Source organism: Podarcis melisellensis (assembly GCF_964234715.1).
Source record: "Podarcis melisellensis genome assembly, chromosome: 15".
Lineage (NCBI taxonomy): Eukaryota > Metazoa > Chordata > Lepidosauria > Squamata > Lacertidae > Podarcis > Podarcis melisellensis.
This window is the reverse complement of record NC_138532.1, coordinates 16,380,121-16,398,554: the sequence shown is the minus strand read 5'-3', so window position 1 is coordinate 16,398,554 and position 18,434 is coordinate 16,380,121. Positions and strand designations below refer to the sequence as shown.

The 18,434-nt window shown below is 46.1% G+C and overlaps 1 protein-coding gene across 3 annotated transcripts in view; it reads right to left on the bottom strand.

The window, feature by feature from the left end:
• SIK3 (SIK family kinase 3) overlaps nucleotides 1–18,434 on the bottom strand; it is a 93,218-nt gene that overhangs the window by 27,482 nt on the left and 47,302 nt on the right. For all 3 annotated transcript variants that reach the window (XM_081889747.1, XM_081889746.1, XM_081889748.1), the window contains exons 2-3: nucleotides 9,380–9,496; nucleotides 6,997–7,060 (exon numbers count right to left, since the gene is read on the bottom strand). In XM_081889747.1, the coding sequence (XP_081745873.1) occupies nucleotides 6,997–7,060; nucleotides 9,380–9,421 (106 nt within the window). In that variant the 5' untranslated portion in view covers nucleotides 9,422–9,496. The remainder of the gene's footprint in view (nucleotides 1–6,996; nucleotides 7,061–9,379; nucleotides 9,497–18,434) is intronic.

Genomic DNA, 18,434 nt, shown 5'->3' with positions numbered 1-18,434 from the left:
TTGCAAGGCACAGTGACAGAAAAATGAGAAAAGCTCCCGGGTCCAGACGAATTAATCAGAACACAATAAAATCAAACTATGGGTCAGGTGAAAGTGTGGCTGCGCTCTATTATTGCTTCTGGTAGAGAGGAACAACAATTTTCAATTATAAAGCATGGAACCATTATTGCATTTTGCTATGGGAAGTATTGTCTTTAATTTGCTATATGTATATGCCACACTTCCTCCCAAGATTTGGCTACATAAACACCTTTTAAAGTAGATCTGTCTGCCTGTCTGTCTGTCAGACAGAGATTTGAACCTAGAGTTTCCATAGCTTCTGAAGCACAATTTCTTATCTGTAATACAGGCAGAATATGTTGGTGCAGGAGAAAAATGTAAGCATAAAAGGAAAATTCCCTGGATGTCAAGTTCTAGGTTTGGGACAGATAAGCTTTAGTGAGAGAACCCCAGCAGAGATTCAAAATAGCAAATATGCAGCAAAGAAAAGCATGGAAATAGTGACTGTTAGACCTTTAAAATATATCCTTCCAAGTTCCTTCCAAAGTTCCTCACTTCTCCTAGCACAGGAAAAGGCCACATGTTTGGTAAGTTAAAAATAGTTTCCTTACAAACTTTCCAAATGTTAGCTTCATGTGCTCTTCCAGACAGCAATCAGAAAAGTTGCACAGGCAGCAAATGTGGCTTAGTTATAGGGGTGAAAAAGTTCCTAAATTATGGGTAAAGGAACTCAAGGGAGGCTGGTTAGACGAGCCATGCAGTCTGAACTGCAGCAATCAGTTCAGACCTCCTCACAGGTTGAGCTTCTATGGTTAACTGAGTTACAATAATACTCTTGACTACCTTCCTCCCAAGCTGCAGGGGAGTGACCTAGCTAGGCCTAGCAGGACAGTTTATTCTATGGCATTAACCCCTTCATGCACTAATTAGACCTAACCTTATTCCCCAGGCCTCACTCTGCTAAGAGTGTTCCTGCTATGAAGAAGTAAAAGTAGCAATATGATTTCTGTCGGGGGGGGGGGGGGACAGTGGACTGCAGCTCCATCATCTCCGAGTGTTGGCCATGCTGCGCCTGATGGATTCAAGCTATATCTCAAGGACCTCACTCCTGGCCCAGAGAGCTTAAGAGTCAAGGCCACAAGCCCTTCTTACATTCTCAGGTGGGATCAAAAGCAACTCCCTCATGCTTGCTTCCTCCTTTCCTCCCTTCACAGTTCATTTGGACTGCTTCTTGAGTATTCATAAAAGAATAATTTTCTCTGTAAATAGTTACTGGGCTCCAGAGGCAAGAGCCAAACCATGTTGGTAATCTCCTGGAGGAAGGTTACAAACATTTCATCTCCTTTGTCTCTGAGACAAAACTTGGTGCCTTTTTGCCATCTTCTCTTGTAACCAGCTTTGTATCATGGGCCTTTCTGCCTTCTAGTGATTAATGCCAGAGGTAGCTTGCATCTACAGATTGTGAAACACAGAATTATCCAACAGGCTGCTCTTTACTCTAAATCTTGCACAAATTTGGCAGCATTTTTGCAGCTGATAGGCCCACAAGCCACCTTTCAACCCATAAAGGAAGGTGGGCTCCCTCTCTCTTCTGCATTTCTACCTGGGCAGTAAAATTTCACACCTCAGCTTAAAGAAATATTTGCCCGGTATGTGCTAAAAAAAAGAAAGGGGCATATGTATGTGTGCACTCAGAGAGGCCAGGAGGGTTTGTGTTTTAGAATGTGTTTGTGTTTTGTTTCTTTGAATAAAGAGTTAACTTCATTGGCACCTTGTGAGTTATTGCTGAGCTGTTCCTGACTCCCGCCCTGACACTAGGGAGACTTCAGGAGAAGCTGCAATGTTCACTCCTGCATCCAAACCCAAGACTCTACCTCCTCAGCTGCTCCTTAAGAAGAACAGCAGTACAATCCTATGCATGCTGACTTAGAAGCAAGTCCCACTGAGTTGGGCTTACTTCCTAGTAAGTGTGTATAGGCACCCTCTGCAACTTTACCACACACCCACTTCACTGCCTGCACCTGGTATCTTTTATTATAAATGAAATTTAATCAGGGAAGGAAAAGAAGCTTGCCGGCTGAAAGCCCCATCAAAATATATTAGAAATGCAACATCAAAAGAAAGAAATTGCTCTTTATCTGGAGAGGCAGAAGGCTTTTGATGTGTTTGTGTAATTAGTATTTACTGTGAACTGCTTGTGCCTGGGTATTTTAATTAGTGGGCACTTTTGGCCAAAACAACCACCTAATGGGAAAACTTTAGCTTAATTTTGATTCTCTACAGCAGACTTTCATCTTTCGCTCTATAATTAATACAGTTTATGAAGGGAAGCAGGTTGAAACTGCCCAACCTTCCCCTTTGAGGCCAAAGCAGCAGGCTCCTTCTGAAAAAATGGTTTCTTGGATGCATCTGTGGTGTCGTTCCCAATACCACACACTGGCTTTCCCGCTGCAATTTAACAGTTCCTAAAGCAAAAGGCTGAACTAGGTCAATGTTTTTGGATGAATCTCAGCCCTTGGCAGGCACCCAAATGGTGATGGGGGTGGGCATATCTTGCTGTTCTCAGCTGAGAGCTATCATCTCAGGTGCATGTGCTCCATGTGAACAGTAGAGCAGGTCCTTCGTGAGAGCAAATCTCCCTTTCTTCCTCTGTTACTCAACAGTTGGGAAAAAAACAGAAGGATTTGCTTGATGTAGTCAGAAGCAGCTCAGATCCCATTCTAAACCATTCAGTACCTTCCAACTTTGATCCACCTCTCCAGCAAGACCAGGCAATGGCTCCCTTTCCATCCCAGCTCCCTTGTCCACCAAAGAGGCCTGGATCCCATTAGGAGATCAGGCTGCAGACTTCATCTCTGCAGCAGTCCCAGCCACCATTGTAGTTACCAGCTGGGATAAAGTCTACATGCCTTTGTTCCACTGACAGGAGCAACAGAAGTACTCTTTATTACAATTAACAATGTTATGAAGAGCCATTTGATTGCCCCAGGAAAAAAGCACATGTTTAGCAACAAAGCCTTCCTGCAAATGGATCAAAGCTTTCTAAGAATGGCCAGGGATCAACCTTGCTGCAAAGGCACAGAGATTTGTGTCTATTTTCTTGGACCTGAACTGGTGTTCTGCTTTGTTTTTCTAAAGTAAACACTTCCCTAGGTTAATGACAAATAAATGAGTTCTCTCTAAAAGCTCTTTGCCAGACTCCAGGTCATTGGTACCAGGTCATTTGGAGACAATATCTCTTGGGAGGGAGCTGAGTGAAAGCTCCCAATATCAGGTATGAATGGCATGCCCAGAGCAGCTATCAGTTCTCATCTTGGTTGGGGTCACTCAGTATCAACTCTGCTTACCTAGAGCTAAAGTGGCAGCCAGCTGCTCCACTAACACCCTTAGAAAGTCATCCCAGCAGCACATCCGGACTACATGATTTGCTCAACTCTCCCAGGGCCACAAAGCAGTAGTGGGTGGATGGGTCCAGAGGCACAAAGTGGGCCAAGCAATGGATGTGACTACACATGTGCAGTAGGCTACATCCCACTTGTGAACAAGCCACAGGTCTCTGCCCTCACCCCACACATCTGCACCCCACACATTCAGGTAAGAAAGGGACATCATTGCACTTCAGAAACACATTCCAGCCAGGCACAAGGGTGGGGTGCGCAGATACAGATGCCTGGAGGGCTGCACTTGGCCCCTGAGCCTGTGGCTTCCTACCTCTGGCCTAATTCAATTAGGGGAACTTTGATGGACCATATGAGAAATTTGCTTATACTGCTAGGATTGATAGATGCATGGTACTATAGATCATGTCTGCCCAATAAGCAGCTCCACTCTAGAGAATCCTAAACACGCTCCCCAGTTTCCTGCAGTTATTGTTCCCATGTAATGAAAATTACTGCATCCTACCAGCACTCTTTATGTAGGATTTACAGCTGTAACGTATGCTTCATGCCCACTCAGCCCCTCCTTCTGAAGGCCTCTAAAATTGCTGAAGATTTTCAGAGTAAAGGGTAGAGCAACTCCATCCATCGCCACTAGCCATCCCCTTCAAAAAGAAGACTGACATTTGCACCTATGTTTTACCTAAGGGGCAGGTTGCAAGTCCCACTATGACGCTATATGGGTGGCCCAGCCAAGAAGGGAAGGAGGAATCGAAAGCCCCTTGCCATTACACCACAAAGGCCCAGCAGCGTTCAACTGCCTGGAAGCAGCTCTGCTCAGCAGAGCTCCTGCTGCTGTTTTTCCAGGCAACGCGCAGGCCGCTCTGAAGCCAACAGTGACAATGATCTGCTTGGGCTGGCGGTGGAAAGGATAGCTCAGCGCTCTGGATCACGTCAGGGCTGCAAGTGCTCCAGCTCCTTACCCGCAAGCTTTGGCCAGATTACCAACGGAAATTAAAAAGTCACTTTAAACATTAAGCTGTCTCCTCCCCCTCCCCCTAAATGTCAGGTTCCTTTTTACAGTAGCTGCAGTGTAAACAAGCGACAGGGCGTTATTAACACAGCTGCAGTCAGGGAAGCCGCTCTGGGAGCTGCTCACAGTGCAGCCAGTTACTCCAATGGAACAAGTCGCCCATACAGAGAAAGAGACCCTGAATGGAAGCCATGTGGCCAGCTAAGGGAGCTGCCTGAAACTGTCTTGTTTCAGCACAGAAACAAGCCAGCAGCTAGAAGAGACTCTTCTTGGGGTGGAAGTTATCAAGGAAGGGAGAGAAACACTGGGCCTCTGCTTCCTTCAACAAATCTCTCTCCTCCTCCTCCTCCTCTCTGGAGCTCCTGAGAAGCTTTTCACTAGGAAACACAGAGGAAGTTCTGGTTTCACTCTCCCAGCAGATGAGGGGTTTAGGGCTAAAGTAGATCTTGAGTGGCGGCTGAAGACAGCTGGGGAATGATGGAGGTAAACAAGATGCACAGGCCAGATGACAGAAGCGGGTTCCACAATTAGGCTTGCCAGCTCTCAGCTAGCAAGCAAGGCCACGGGGGTTGGACGGCGTGCAGCAAATCAGCTGCTCCAAACGAGCTGAATTTACTGCAGCATGAAGGGCTTCCAAAAGCAATGGGGAGATTTCCATCCACTCTGCACGTAACAAGGTTATTTTAGTAACCATCAGAAGAAGCCTGATCAAACTCACACAGGGCGACTTGCTGGAGGGAAAGCTGCTCGGCTCAGGCTAGATATGCAAGCGACAGAAGCTGGAGCTCCCTGAAGAGGAGAGATACTGAAGACAATTTGCTTCTGACCAGTCAAACCTCCCCAGGTGTATCCAGCAGAGAGCTCATGCTTCTGTGTTCCCTCCACTGGACAGCTCATCTCCCAACCAAAAGGGAGAACAAGGCAACCACAGGCCATGCGGTCTTCCATGGAGAGTCCAAAAGGCAAGATCTCGTCAAAATGTTCTTGATTATTGATTGAAACAGTTCTCCCTGACCCCCTCCTTCTTGTCAGACAGCTGATGTCAGTCCCCACAGACAACGCTGTGCTAGGTGGGCAAGTGGTCTGGCCAGCTATAAAGTCAGCTTTCCATGGGCAAACTCTTTACATTACTCTGTCTTTAAAAATGCTGAAAGCAGTTGCTCCATATGCAGCAGTGTTTCTTCAGTTATGTCATTATAAAACATTTCATACCACTTTCCATTTCTAGCAAGGGCCCCCAAAGCAGTTTACATAAAAGAACAAAATATCACCAAGTAAAAGAAATAAAAACTAAAACCTTCACCGGAAGTGCCTATGGCTTCCTTTAAAATGATGACTTCCACTCTACCCTTGTGACTTGGCCCGCTTGCTTGAGCCATCTTTGAAGGTGCTCTTGCTCTCTGCGGTCTGCTTTGCAGGGGCTAATCTCTGTCAGACGTGTGTGTGTGTATGGTCTGAGTGCAAAAGAATGGTCCTGTTCTGCAGTGGCACACTTAGACTGGTGGCCTGTCTTTCTCTTCCGACTGAAAAGTGCTTGTCCAGAGCATTTTGAACAGTCGCAAGTAGCTACTCTTGAAAAATGCAGAGCAACAGTCCTCAGTTGTGCAGTTTTCAATGACATATCATATACCATCAATAGTTTAAAAAATAACAAAAAACCCTTAACCAGCTGGAGAATGTGAAATGGCTGGCTCTGCCCCACTGGAAATCAGATGCTGCCTCATCTGCCCCACAGAGGTTAATTCTGCAGAGAAGGGATGGAGAACCTCACTGTGACCTTCCCTAAGGCACTTGTCATGATGGCTGAGGCTGGCAGGAGTTGAAACTCAACATCTGAAGGACCACAGCTTCCCTACCCTTGTTACTGAGTCATGGGAGAGAGCTGAGATTTGTAGAATGAGAATTCACCCAAACCATTTTTGTAAAACACGTCACCCCCAAACCATAAGGGGGGCAAAGTGTTTTCAGGTGGCACGAAAGCCCTGAGAATGTGGATGTATTGTGCATGTTTGTTTATGTATGTATGCTGCTAGCCAGAATCCACAATAGAAAGCCACAGAAGGTACACAAGAGAGCTTTGGAGATTTAGCAAGCCTGCCCAAGATGTTATTGAGTTTTATGCACTGGAAAATGCAATTTTCCAGCCAGAAATGCATTGGGACCATTTACTAGTGACTGTTTATCAAACTAACCCCCCTTTTAATTTTCACAGAAGCTGCTGTGGATCATTAGCTCCATCTTTCCCACAGGAGAAGCCAACTCAGAACAGCTTTGCTCTGCTCAAATGCACCCACCAGTTTTGAAAATGAATTTTAAGCTGGCAAAACTTTTCCCAAGGTTGCACATTTCAGGCCTCTAGTTATGAAAGGCACCCTCATTTTTTAAATGTTATTCCTCCCAAGGAAGGCAGCAAAGCCAGTTCACTGCAGCTTGCAAGTCCTCCCACCAAATACGTTGATCAATGGAAAGTTCCAAGACCTGAAGGGCATCACTCAGCTGAAAGCGGAGAGGAGGGGCAGCTATTTTAAGTTTACTGTAGTTGACTAAGTACATTATCTGATTAAAGAATGCAATAAATGTACTTACCAAATATTTCCCCTCCGCTTGCATATTCTGTCACCAGATAAATCATTCTCTCTGTCTCCATAACCTGCACAAGGACAGAAAACTGACAGATAAGGAGATTGCCTAGGACAAAAGGAAGCTGGCGCTAATTGGACCTTACTTTTTGTGACTTGCATCTTAAATACACTGAGCCACACTCAACAAATTAGAAGCACCCACCCAGCGGCTGCACTCAAGTGCACAAGGTCTGTTAAGGACCCAAACTTCAAGCAAGCAAGACAGGCTAAACTTCAGGCTAAAATGCTGGAAGTGAGTTTTCAAGATGCCTTTTCCAAGCTGAAAAAGCCTGCACTTCCCATTCTGAGGGCCCAATATTACTCTAAAGGTACTTCCACAAGCCATGCTAAGAATGCCTTTGGGTAATTAATGCCTCTTAACAAAAACTTGCAAATATGGTAACTGAAGCCTATAAGGATGGGTCTGTTATTTTAATTCAAATTATATAAAGGCATTTAATCTGAATGACCTGATGGATGTTTCAGCCAGCAAAAAGGACCAGCCCATACACCCTGCTTTCTCAAAAGCATTCAGGTGTGATCCTCTAAAGCATTTTCAGAGGTGGAGCTAAGCTCCATCGTTGACCTCATAACTTAAAACACTCAAGTAGATACAGACTTGTCAGCAAAGGCAGCAGTGTCTCTTTGCAAGGGCAAAGAACATCCCACAAGCAATTCAAGCATCTCAACAGCAGAGGTAACTAGCTTGGCTGTTTACTCTGGAGGCCCTTCCATTCTGTTTAATCCAGACCAGATATCTGACAGGTCTCAGGCAAAATATGCACCCAATTAAAACCTTCTTGTTGTGCCAAATAACCTTGGTTCCTTGGGTAAATGATGTAGATAGGCTAACAAAGCCACTGTCTACCATCTCATTCAGACCGCTGGAGATGTAGCAGGGAAACTCCTGGAAAAGAGGCTGGTCAGCCACAAGTTCCCTGAAGGCCAAGGTTCTGGGACTCCATATCCTCACCATGCAGGGCACAGTGAATTGTGGAGAGAAGTGGGCTGGAAGGTTGGAAGCAAAAAAATCAAGGCAAGAGAACAGTAATGGTTCTCTGCCTTGTTTTCCCATTGCAGTTCCCCAAATACTGTATCTGCATTGGTACCAATGAAGATGATGAAGAAGAAGTGAGGTGCAGAACTGGGGCTAAACAGATTCTTGCTGCAACTGACAATGGCAACACAGAGCACAGTAAGCAGGTTTTCCCAGAGCAAACTGCTAAGGTTCTCATTACTCAATAGGACACGGGGAATAGGACAGGGGGTAGGGGAGCAAAAGGGATGGTTTCACTGAAGTGCCCTTTAAATGTCAAACTAGCACAGTGGGAGACACTCTTCTGTAGACTCAGAGCAAAACAGAAGTGTAAAAGTTTAAAAAGCTTGTAACAGGGAGCAGTGTGTGCATGGATGAGGTCAAATGAGTATGTCCCATGGAATTTTCACCCCATGACAGGAGTACCAGGCCAGTCTTTCTAACAGCACCCTTTCATACTCAAAGGGGTCCCTGTCCAAATGGACCCATGTAGTGAATTATGGAGCCTGAACATTAGCCAGCCTAGAGATCTGATCCCCCGCCACCACCGCCTTCGATGAGCAGAGTGGATAAGGGCTTTAGCCTTGTATCTTTCAGTCTTTTGCTTGTAAATTGCTGGAAGGAAGGAAGGAAGGAAGGAAGGGACATTTCTAGTAGAAAATAAAATTTGGGCACTGAACTGTGACTATAAGCAGCCCTTTTTGCTTTTGAGGGGTTTGGAGGAACCACTGAGGCTCAAGAAATTTCCTCCAGATCACCCCACTTCCATAGACGGGGGGGGGGGCATTTCTTATGGACAGAGTGGTTTTTCAATGTGTCTCAAAACAATTTGGTGGGTGGAAGCCAAGAGGGACACACCTGGACCCTGCTCTTAACAGTCTAGAAACTGGACATCCCATGTCAAAATTGGAGGTCATCAGGCAGCCTGTGCTGTCTTTTGTTTCAGTCACTTTTCAGTCAAAAGCCACATGAAAGAATCACATGCAAAAATTCTACTCCTTGAGAAACAGCGGATATGAATAGGCTGCTGACAGGCCTTGGCGGTGCAGAAAGATGGTTGTGTAGATTCTGGAATGGTTCATCTTTGGCATTATTATGTGCATTCAGTTGACAGAAAGCTGCTTCTCTCAAGAAGCTAAGAGGCCTCATTCCAGCAGCAGTCACTGCAAAAGCTGCCTACCTCTGTTAATGCCTGTTGAACAGCTAAATTTGGAGGTTTCCCATGTCCCACCCTAGTGGGTCTTTACTCCCAAACCTCAAGAACACTAACAAGTGAATCCTCAGAGTGGACACCAACACACAGCATTCATACCTGATACAATCTGATGATGTGTGGGTGGCAAAGCATCTTCATGATCTGAACTTCTCTGAAGATCTTCTTGAGGTTCTCTTCGTCCAGCTGAGTCTTATCAATTATCTTTATGGCAACCTGAAAGGGAGCAGCAAGACAGGCCATTAGAAAACACAACCTCAGACTGGAATTCAGAAACATCATTGCCTCTTATAGCAAAAGTGTCAGTTTCCAAACTGTTCACAAGAAAGATGTTATCGCACCAATCAAGGCACAGTCACTATTGGGGATTTGCACAAAACTACCTAAGTCAGGCTACTGGTCCATCTAGCCCATCACCCTCCATTTCTGCTGCCCAGGTCTTTCCCAGTCTCGACACCTAAGATGCAAGTGCCAAAGGTTGAACCTGTAACATTCCCACATGCTCTGCATTACACTATGGCACCCCTCTCCACCACCACACACACCTATGTCCTAATTATTGGGTCAAGAAAGTTGTTCCACAGAATGTCTGCAACATCTCACATCAAGCAGCCTTGCCCCTTATGTGCAGAGGTGAAAAGGAAACAGGTTTTACAGACAGTTCCAAGCACTTTGAAGTTTACTACAAATGTAGAGAAACATAAGCAATCCCAGTAAAGCTTCTCTCTCCCCAGAGGAGTAGATCGTTTTAAACTATAAACATCCAAAATATTCCATTTACTAGAGATGTAGACCAGAAATTAGTTGCATCTCATGGGGCCACTTTCCAGTTGTAAAAACGCAGGTCACCTAGCACCCATTTTTTAACATCTTAAATTCCAGGATACATGAATAATTCTAACCAGGACTAGTCTCCTGGTTGTAGCCCTTTAATGCGATACCCGCACAAGCAAGCCTAAAGCACCAGATCTCCAAAGCAGTTTTAAAAAAGAGAGAAAGAACTCCAATTCAGCGTCCTTTGAATATTAAAGCATCACCATCACAGTGTGGAATAGTTAGAAAACAGAGTCCAGATTGCTAGCAGCCCAACATGTATATTTCCATTTTATTAGTATGACATATGTAATCAAAGGGAATCCTGTCTAGGCCCTGATAAATTCAAGATTTCCTAGATCTAGGCCACTCTATTCATGTTACGTGCACTTATTTTTCATAGCATGGAATGTCTTCTATACACTCGAATTGTGCCAGCATACATGCAAACAGCGCACACAGGACTATTGCCTGCTTACTAGTGGTTAGTGCTAGTCAGTGACACCTGCCTAGAGGAATCTGCTGCTGTCCTCTACCCAGCCCATTCATTACTGCTTCCTCTAGTGCTCTGCCTGGAACAGCAAGTGTCTCATTCCACACTGACAAATGTCCTCACTGAGGCATGCTCCACAGTGTTTGAAGCTGCCTGTTTACCCGTCCCCATGGAGATGTCCAATTCCACGTGAAACCCAAGTCACTGTTGCCTTCCTGGCACAAATGTCGTAGCAAAGCCTTTTCACGGGTAGGGAAGTAGACTGAGCACAGCAGCTCTCTTGTCTTGCGGCTCAGCCAGCGAAATGTTTTTCCAGTCAAATCTTCACCACTACCCCACCCTTCCCTGAAATGCAGAATCATAGGTCACTGATGCATCTCTCTCCTCCTCTTTCCCTTTTCAGTGCTCTTTTCAGGTGAGCAAAGACCCCTTACCTTCCAGCCAGCTGGCCTACTTTGTCCAAAGCACATGTAGCTGTGGATATGTTCCAACATGTGGTATAGAATATTGGTAGGCTGATCAAAAAGAGCTAATTTCTCCACCAGCACCAGCCATGTGTGTACAGTAAGCATTGGCAAAGAGACCACGTCAAACCAAGTGAGTTTTCCTGGATAATTATGAAGTGTATACCCCTTGGCAAACCTCCCTCTGAGGCTCCTGATACTTCAATCGGTATTACCCATTTACTTTCAGTGGAAGCCATAGGTGTTATCAACTCAACCCCGAAGGAGCTTCTCAATTCAAGGTTTTGGCTGGGGGTGTTGACCAATGGGGTGTACATTCTCCACCAACTGCAGCTGAGTAAGCTCAGGGTAGTCAGCCCCATATACTCCAAAGATGCCTCAAGTTCATGCACAGGTTGACCCAGATTCTGCTCAGTCCACTGGACTGTGGCCACAATTAAGTGTCAAACTAATCTATAAACAGAATCCCTTCAGTAGTGAAACTCCAAAACAAAAGCCCAGGGAAATTAACAATCCCATTATGCGACGTTAACAAAGCGTGTAGCATCTGCAGGAACTATGCCACCTCCCAGCACTCATGCTGCCATCAATTAGAAGTGCTTCAAAATCCAAGCTGCCTTCCCCTTTCTTTCTGTCCAAACTTCAACCTCGCAATTTGAGAAACCAATGCTTGAGAAGCAAGGTTGGGAGAACTACCCAACACACTGCTGGGGAGAAGTTAAGGGCATAATTCTGAAACAGAGTTCAAAGCTCTACTGGCAGCAAGTGCAAGTAATGCTAATTCAAAAGTGGTGCTGTTTTATAGTTGAACATTCCTCTGCACTGCTCAGCAATGAATTTATGGGAGCCCAGCTGGTGGTGCTCTCCCCTCTGCAGGGGTGAGACAGGGGTCAGCAAACTTTTTCAGTAGGGGGCCAGTCCACTGTCCCTCAGACCTTGTGGGGGGCCAGACTATATTTTGAAGGGGGAAAATGAACAAATTCCTATGCCCCACAAATAACCCAGAGATGCATTTTAAATAAAAGGACACATTCTACTCATGTAAATACACACTGATTCCCGGACCGTCTGAGGGCCGGATTTAGAAGGCGATTGGGCCAGATCTAGTCCATGGGCTTTAGTTTGCCTACCCATAGATTAGAGCAGGGGTCAGCAACCTTTTTCAGCATTGGGCCGGCCCACTGTCCCTCAGACCATGTGGTGGGCCAGACTATTTTTTTTGGGGGGGATGAATGAATTATTATGCCCCACAAATAACCCAGAGATGCATTTTCAATAAAAGCACACATTCTACTCATGAAAAAACACGCTGATTCCCAGACCATTCGTGGGCCGGATTGAGAAGGCGATTGGGCCGGATTCAGTCCCTGGGCCTTAGGTTGCCTACCCCTGGATTAGAGGGAGAAGGGGGCTAAAATCCAAGCCAAAAGAGGCTTGTCCCTACCCTCCAACTGCCAGTGTGCCACCTCTCAGGCCCCTGCTCCTCATCTTGCAATTCTCAAGTTTGCTGAAGCAAGAGACAAAGAGAGGTCTACTGCTTATGTTGAAAAGATGCTATGAGTAACAGCCAAAGAGCTGTGAGGAGCAGCCCTGGTGGAACTTCTCACACACTTGTCTAGGTACACCACCTGTTTCATCTCCTGCATCTGCACCACTCTGGTTTTGAATTATTACGACATTGTGGTAGAAAGGGATTCGGGGTGTTTAAGAGCACTGCTGTCTTCCAAGAGCAAACAATTTCATCTGAGCCAGAAACAAGTGCTCCAATGTACCCGATATTGTGGACTGCATGACTGCTGGCTCTGGCTGATCTTGCATTGCTCCCAAGTTCCAAGATCCTCTATCGTTATGGAACAAAAAGTCAGAGAAGCTAAAATGCCTTGGCTTTTGACCTACAAATTCCCAAAGTAGGTCAGGATGGCGTGTAACTATGGGGCTTGTCCGCCTTCAATAACGCCACAGTGCAGACACCCTGGAGTGGGACGCTACATCTTTCCCACCACCATGCCATTTCACCCAGAAGGCTGGAACAGAGACTCTGAAGCACTTGCAAAGCGAGCCAGGGATTCTTTAGGCTGCTCCAGCATAGAAAATTGCTGGCTGTAGACTAACTCCAGTATTGTCTGCTTATTCCACGGGGTGCAAATGCCTCTGGCTCAGACCTGCAGCCAGCATTCTGCAGACCTCATGTTAATAGTCACTGGAAACTTTGCTAGGCAGGAAAGGTCTCCTAATTAGAAAGCCAGCCAGCCATTCCCATTCCAGCACAACTTGGACAAAGAGCGCTGGGTAGAACAGACCCTGGCTCCAAAGTTGACACCACACAATTTTAATGAAAATAATCCTCTCCCCTTGAAAGCACATTCACTTCCAAAAGAGACGTGCAAGTGCCAATTTCCTGGAAGCAGCTCCTCCAGTGAGGGCTTGCAGATTCCACGGTGCTAAACGTGCACATGAAACCTTCCTATATTGCACTGAGAAAGGATAATGCCTGCAGGAGTGTGATACACAAGAGTAGTCCCAGCCCCAAGACTGTGTATGCAGTAAACATACAGGGGGAGTTGTTGGAATGAGAATGTGAGCTTACCATTACTATTCCATTTGCCTCCCAATTCATGGAGGGTGACCTTGCAAAACAGGGAGCCTTCCTCTGCTTACGGAGGTGCCCTGCGCATTCTAGAACCCTGGAAAAATCAGGGTTCTAAAATGGGGGGGGCACCAACATGAGTCCAACAGACTCCTCACTTCAGAAAGTGCCCTCCAACTCATGAAGGGTTGCTTAAACAGTGACAGTTGCAGAGTGAGAACACTCATCCCTATAGCTCTGCTGCTCCCCATGTTTGTAACATATACAGTCTGAAAGGCAGAAGAAAGCTACAGACATGTGCCGGTTTGGGGCTCATTGAACAGCCCAGCCAAATGTCACAAGAGGCACAGGATCACTCCTCACTGACTTGTGGAGTAGTGCTGCTTGCTCCCAAATTGCTCAAGGTTCTGTAACTGAATATTACTGTCCAGGGTTCAAAATTAGCAGGGCGCCAGGTGCATTTTGTACCTAAAGATCCCCCATTTGCGAGCACCTCAAAAAGTCTGGGTGCCATTTTTTGCACCTGGCTGGTACTCAAGGATTACTGAAATGTATATGCTTTGATGTCTTGAAGTATATGTTAAGGACAGAAAGCATGTTAAGGAGTTTAACAATAAAGAGTAGAGTTTCTGAAAACTGAAGAATGGTACCAATATTTTTATTGCAAACGCCAAATTAAACATGTATTAATAATTCTGCTAAAAATGTGATATTAACAATGTGTCACTTATGTGAATTGCGTATTAATTCATGTTTATCAAAATAATAAAAAGTGTTGCCAACCCACCCCCTGAGGCGACTAGACATTCTGTTTTGGTGCCCATAACCCTGGTGCTTTTCTATCCCAGTTTCTAACACTGCCACTGTCCCTCTAAGAAAGAAAAGGGGGGACTGCTCTTACCTACTCTACAATACACTTACAACCTTGTAGGCTTGTGTTCCAATGTTGTACGGCAAAAAAAGGCCATGGAACTGCACTGCCTGACAGACACAAGGAAGAAACTACCGTATATCCAGAAATATTTGTTAGATTAAGAGCCTGCGCTACTCAAGGAAAAACCTGATCGACTCTGCTTCCGGATTGCTGCTATTTAGTAAGCTAAAGTGTCAGAATAATAGAATTGGAGATCTGGAGAGGACCCCAAGGGTCATCTAGTCCAATTCTCTGCAATGCAGGAATCTCAACACACAGTTCCCCATCTGATTTGAAACCATGCTGGACCCTGCTTAGCTTTGCAAATGTGCAAGCAGTTTTATTGCTGCACCACTGGAAAACAGAGGTGAGTTAAGCGCACGAGGGGGGGAAAATACAGCACACTAGAGGCAACTTCAATCTCTTTACACGGAAGGCAACACCCACTTGGCACAATGAGGAATCAATGAAAACATCCTGTTTATCAGTTTCAAGTGGGAGTAACATCCAAACAGGATTCCTTGAAACTTGTATTTACCTGCTAGAACGTAAACCAAATCCATGCCAATACAAAGGGGTGGCAGAATTTAGTTGTCCGTCCCCCCCGGCACTTCCACTTCAATGATGTTTCCAAATGAGAAAGCAAAAGCCCTTCATGTCACCTGGCCTTGAAGCCATCAAGCCCATCCCAGATGGGCAGCAAGGAACAGCAGAAGAAACCGCAATGTTCTCGGGCAGCTTTACTGATATTTCCTGCTCAAGCAACATGAAACCCAAGCAGGACTGGACAAGACATCCCACTGTCTAACACATGCAGAGACTATGACAGCAGCAACCATACAAACAGAAGTAGGTCAGCTGCACAAAGGACTCCAGGTTGGAAGGAGACAGCCCTTTGGCATATTATGAACTTACCTGCCCCATTGATTCTTTGCTCCATCTTTTCCACAGAAGCGCCCCCTTCTCTCCCCAGAAAGCTCACAGTTCTCCCACCACAGACAACTGTATAACAACATGCCCAGACACAGGTTCTTCTCTCCCTATCAGCTGGGAACTGATCAGGTAAATGAGGAGTAGAGGGGACCGAAATGCCAATGCAGATGAACTTCCATGCCCTGTGTCTGCTCAATCAAGTGCCACCCAAGGGTCACAAAAGGCCCATAGAAGCCTATTAAAACAGCAACTGCAATTCTGAAAAAGATGCCCAACAGCAACCATTCAACCTGGACTCCACAAGTTCAGCACCACAGTTTGTGGATTGGTCCAGAGTAAAATCTAGTATTAAGGCATGTATTTCAGTTTCTTTGGCCTGTAGACATAGACAAAATGCTTGTAGGAGTACTGCTTATAATATGCTTGCTTGATCCGTGCCATCCTTGCCTTTTTTTTAACCTACCAGAATGGGGTGAAAGTCTGGGCCCAGGAGTTGTAAAGGTAAAGGTACCCCTGCCCGTACGGGCCAGTCTTGACAGACTCTGGGGTTGTGCGCCCATCTCACTCAAGAGGCCAGGGGTCACGTGGCCAGCGTGACAAAGCTGCATCTGGCGAGCCAGAGCCGCACACGGAAACGCCGTTTACCTTCCCACTGGTAAGCGGTCCCTATTTATCTACTTGCACCCGGAGGTGCTTTAGAACTGCTAGGTTGGCAGGCGCTGGGACTGAGCAGCGGGAGCGCACCCCGCCGCAGGGATTCGAACCACCGACCTTTTGATCGGCAAGTCCTAGGCGCTGAGGCTTTAACCCACAGCGCCACCTGCGTCGGCCCAGGAGTTACAAATGCCTAATTATTGGGATGTGAATATCATCTGCTTTTTATGAGGCAGTCATTAGGCAGCAGGCAAAGACCTTTTTGTTTTTCACGTTGAACCTCTGTATTCCCTACACCCTTTGGTGAGACTTGTTGAACACTGCCTTTCATTACTTTACCCTGCTTTTGTTCATTACTGTAAACCACTGTGGGGATTTTGAATCGAAGGGAGAGAATTACAATGTCTTTAAAAGTAAAAGGATCTATTATTTTGAGTGCTGCAAGTTATCAGGCCTTCCATGAAATTTGCTCCCCCTTAAACTGTCCTGTGAAAGCCAGTAAAGGCTTGGTCTTTCAGGCTTCTAGAAGCAGCATTTCCATCCCATTGTGTGTGCAAGCAGCCAATAGGTGGCAGTAGTGGACATCAACCCCACAATAATCACCCATTGTCTCAGAAAACCAGTCTGCCATGGGACGCCAGTTCTCTGGCCCCAGAACACTCTTCTCCAAGCCCAAATTGCCTTACAAAATTACCCCGGGGCCACAGCTTGCCTGTCACAGTCACAGAGGAAGCTGGAGCATAAAAAGTCAAGACTGCCATCTCTGATGAACAACCAACACATTAAATCCAAATCAAGCACTCCCCAGGCCAAGAATATCAGGACACAAAATTGCCACACATTTGGGGTGGGAAGTGGCAGGGCCCAGCAGCTTTTGGGGGTGGAGAAGCTAAAGAGAGTTTTAGGGCAAATAATTTCAGCAACCTTACTGTGAGGGGGAGAGTCTTGTGGCTTGTTTTATTTTACCACCACTGGGGTAAGCCTCTTGCTGCTGCCTTTTGCCTTTCTGCCATAGTATTAAGCGACTACTGGAAGTTTCACTTTTGCTGCTCTGCAGCCTCAAATTAAATCCAGATCAAGCGAGGAAAATGCAGCCATTCAAAGAGCTCTGAGCCGTTTACTCACATCTGGAGCCCATTTTTATTGGCAGACGCACATAAATCTCAGCTGGAGACAAGGCTCTGAACTTAGACGCTTTTGTTGGTGACCTTATATAACAAACCCTCCATCAGCGTTGGGCAGCTCTCAGGATCACACCGCAGCACACTGCTTCCAAGCATGCTGTCATTACGCCCTGCCTGAGACCACGTGCCAAGGTCCTTGTGCGCATTCAAGTCAGGCAAGGTGGCATCACCACTGTGCCCTTGCTCTCTCAGTCACCATGCCTCCCTGCCATGGCCTTGCCATCTGCTTCTGTTTGCAAGCTCTAGTGGAAGCTCTCCTGTAAAAGCACTGGGGTTCTTTTCAATTCTCAAAAGGAATGACGTATCCCGACTCTGTACCAGTTCCACAAATAGGATTCTTTTGAGGGCAATTAAGAGTTTAGAGCTCTCTTCTACTCCTCATTGTCAGGGGTGGTGGTGGAGAAAGAGCCCAACACTGACTAGAGGGGGAGCTTGCATTTTAAATAGTGGCAAATGTAAACCTCCTGAGAAGGCAGCCCATCCAAAACCTTGGTGCTCTCCCCTGGGGGGGTTGGGTGCATTTAGTGACAAAGAGGGTGAGAGGCACAGTCTCAGAGTCTTTCTGAATAAAAGGTACCAACTTCAAAGCTGTTATTTCCTATGCCTGCCCCAGCTCACACTGTCAAACTTCCTGTAAGCCTGCAATTTCCAGGTACAGTTGTCCACAGTGTCAAGGCAGTCTCAGTAAAGCCCTGGGGCTTGCTTGCATTTGAGCCTTACACACCCAAATCTCTCTACCATGGAGTTTATTATCAAATAATTATGTTAAGCGGCAATGCTTTCCAAACACAGGACAATGGGGTATTTGCATACTTATCCTCTTGTACCAGTCACCCCCAGGCTGCCAATGTTCTCGTCTGCCTTTAGCAAAGAGCAAAAGCTACCTAGTGCAAACTGGAGCAGAGAAAAGCGCTATCCTAGACCACCTCCCTTTCCTGCACATACACCACCATCTGTGAACAAGTCACTGTGCGTGGCTGGTGGTACAGGTGGCAATATTGAAAATGCCAAGCGGTTGGAGAGAGAGGCCCCAAAGCTAGCTGTAGGAGTCACCACACAGGCTACAACGGCCAAAGTAGTATGAGGTTTAACAGACATTGTAAAGGTAAAAGG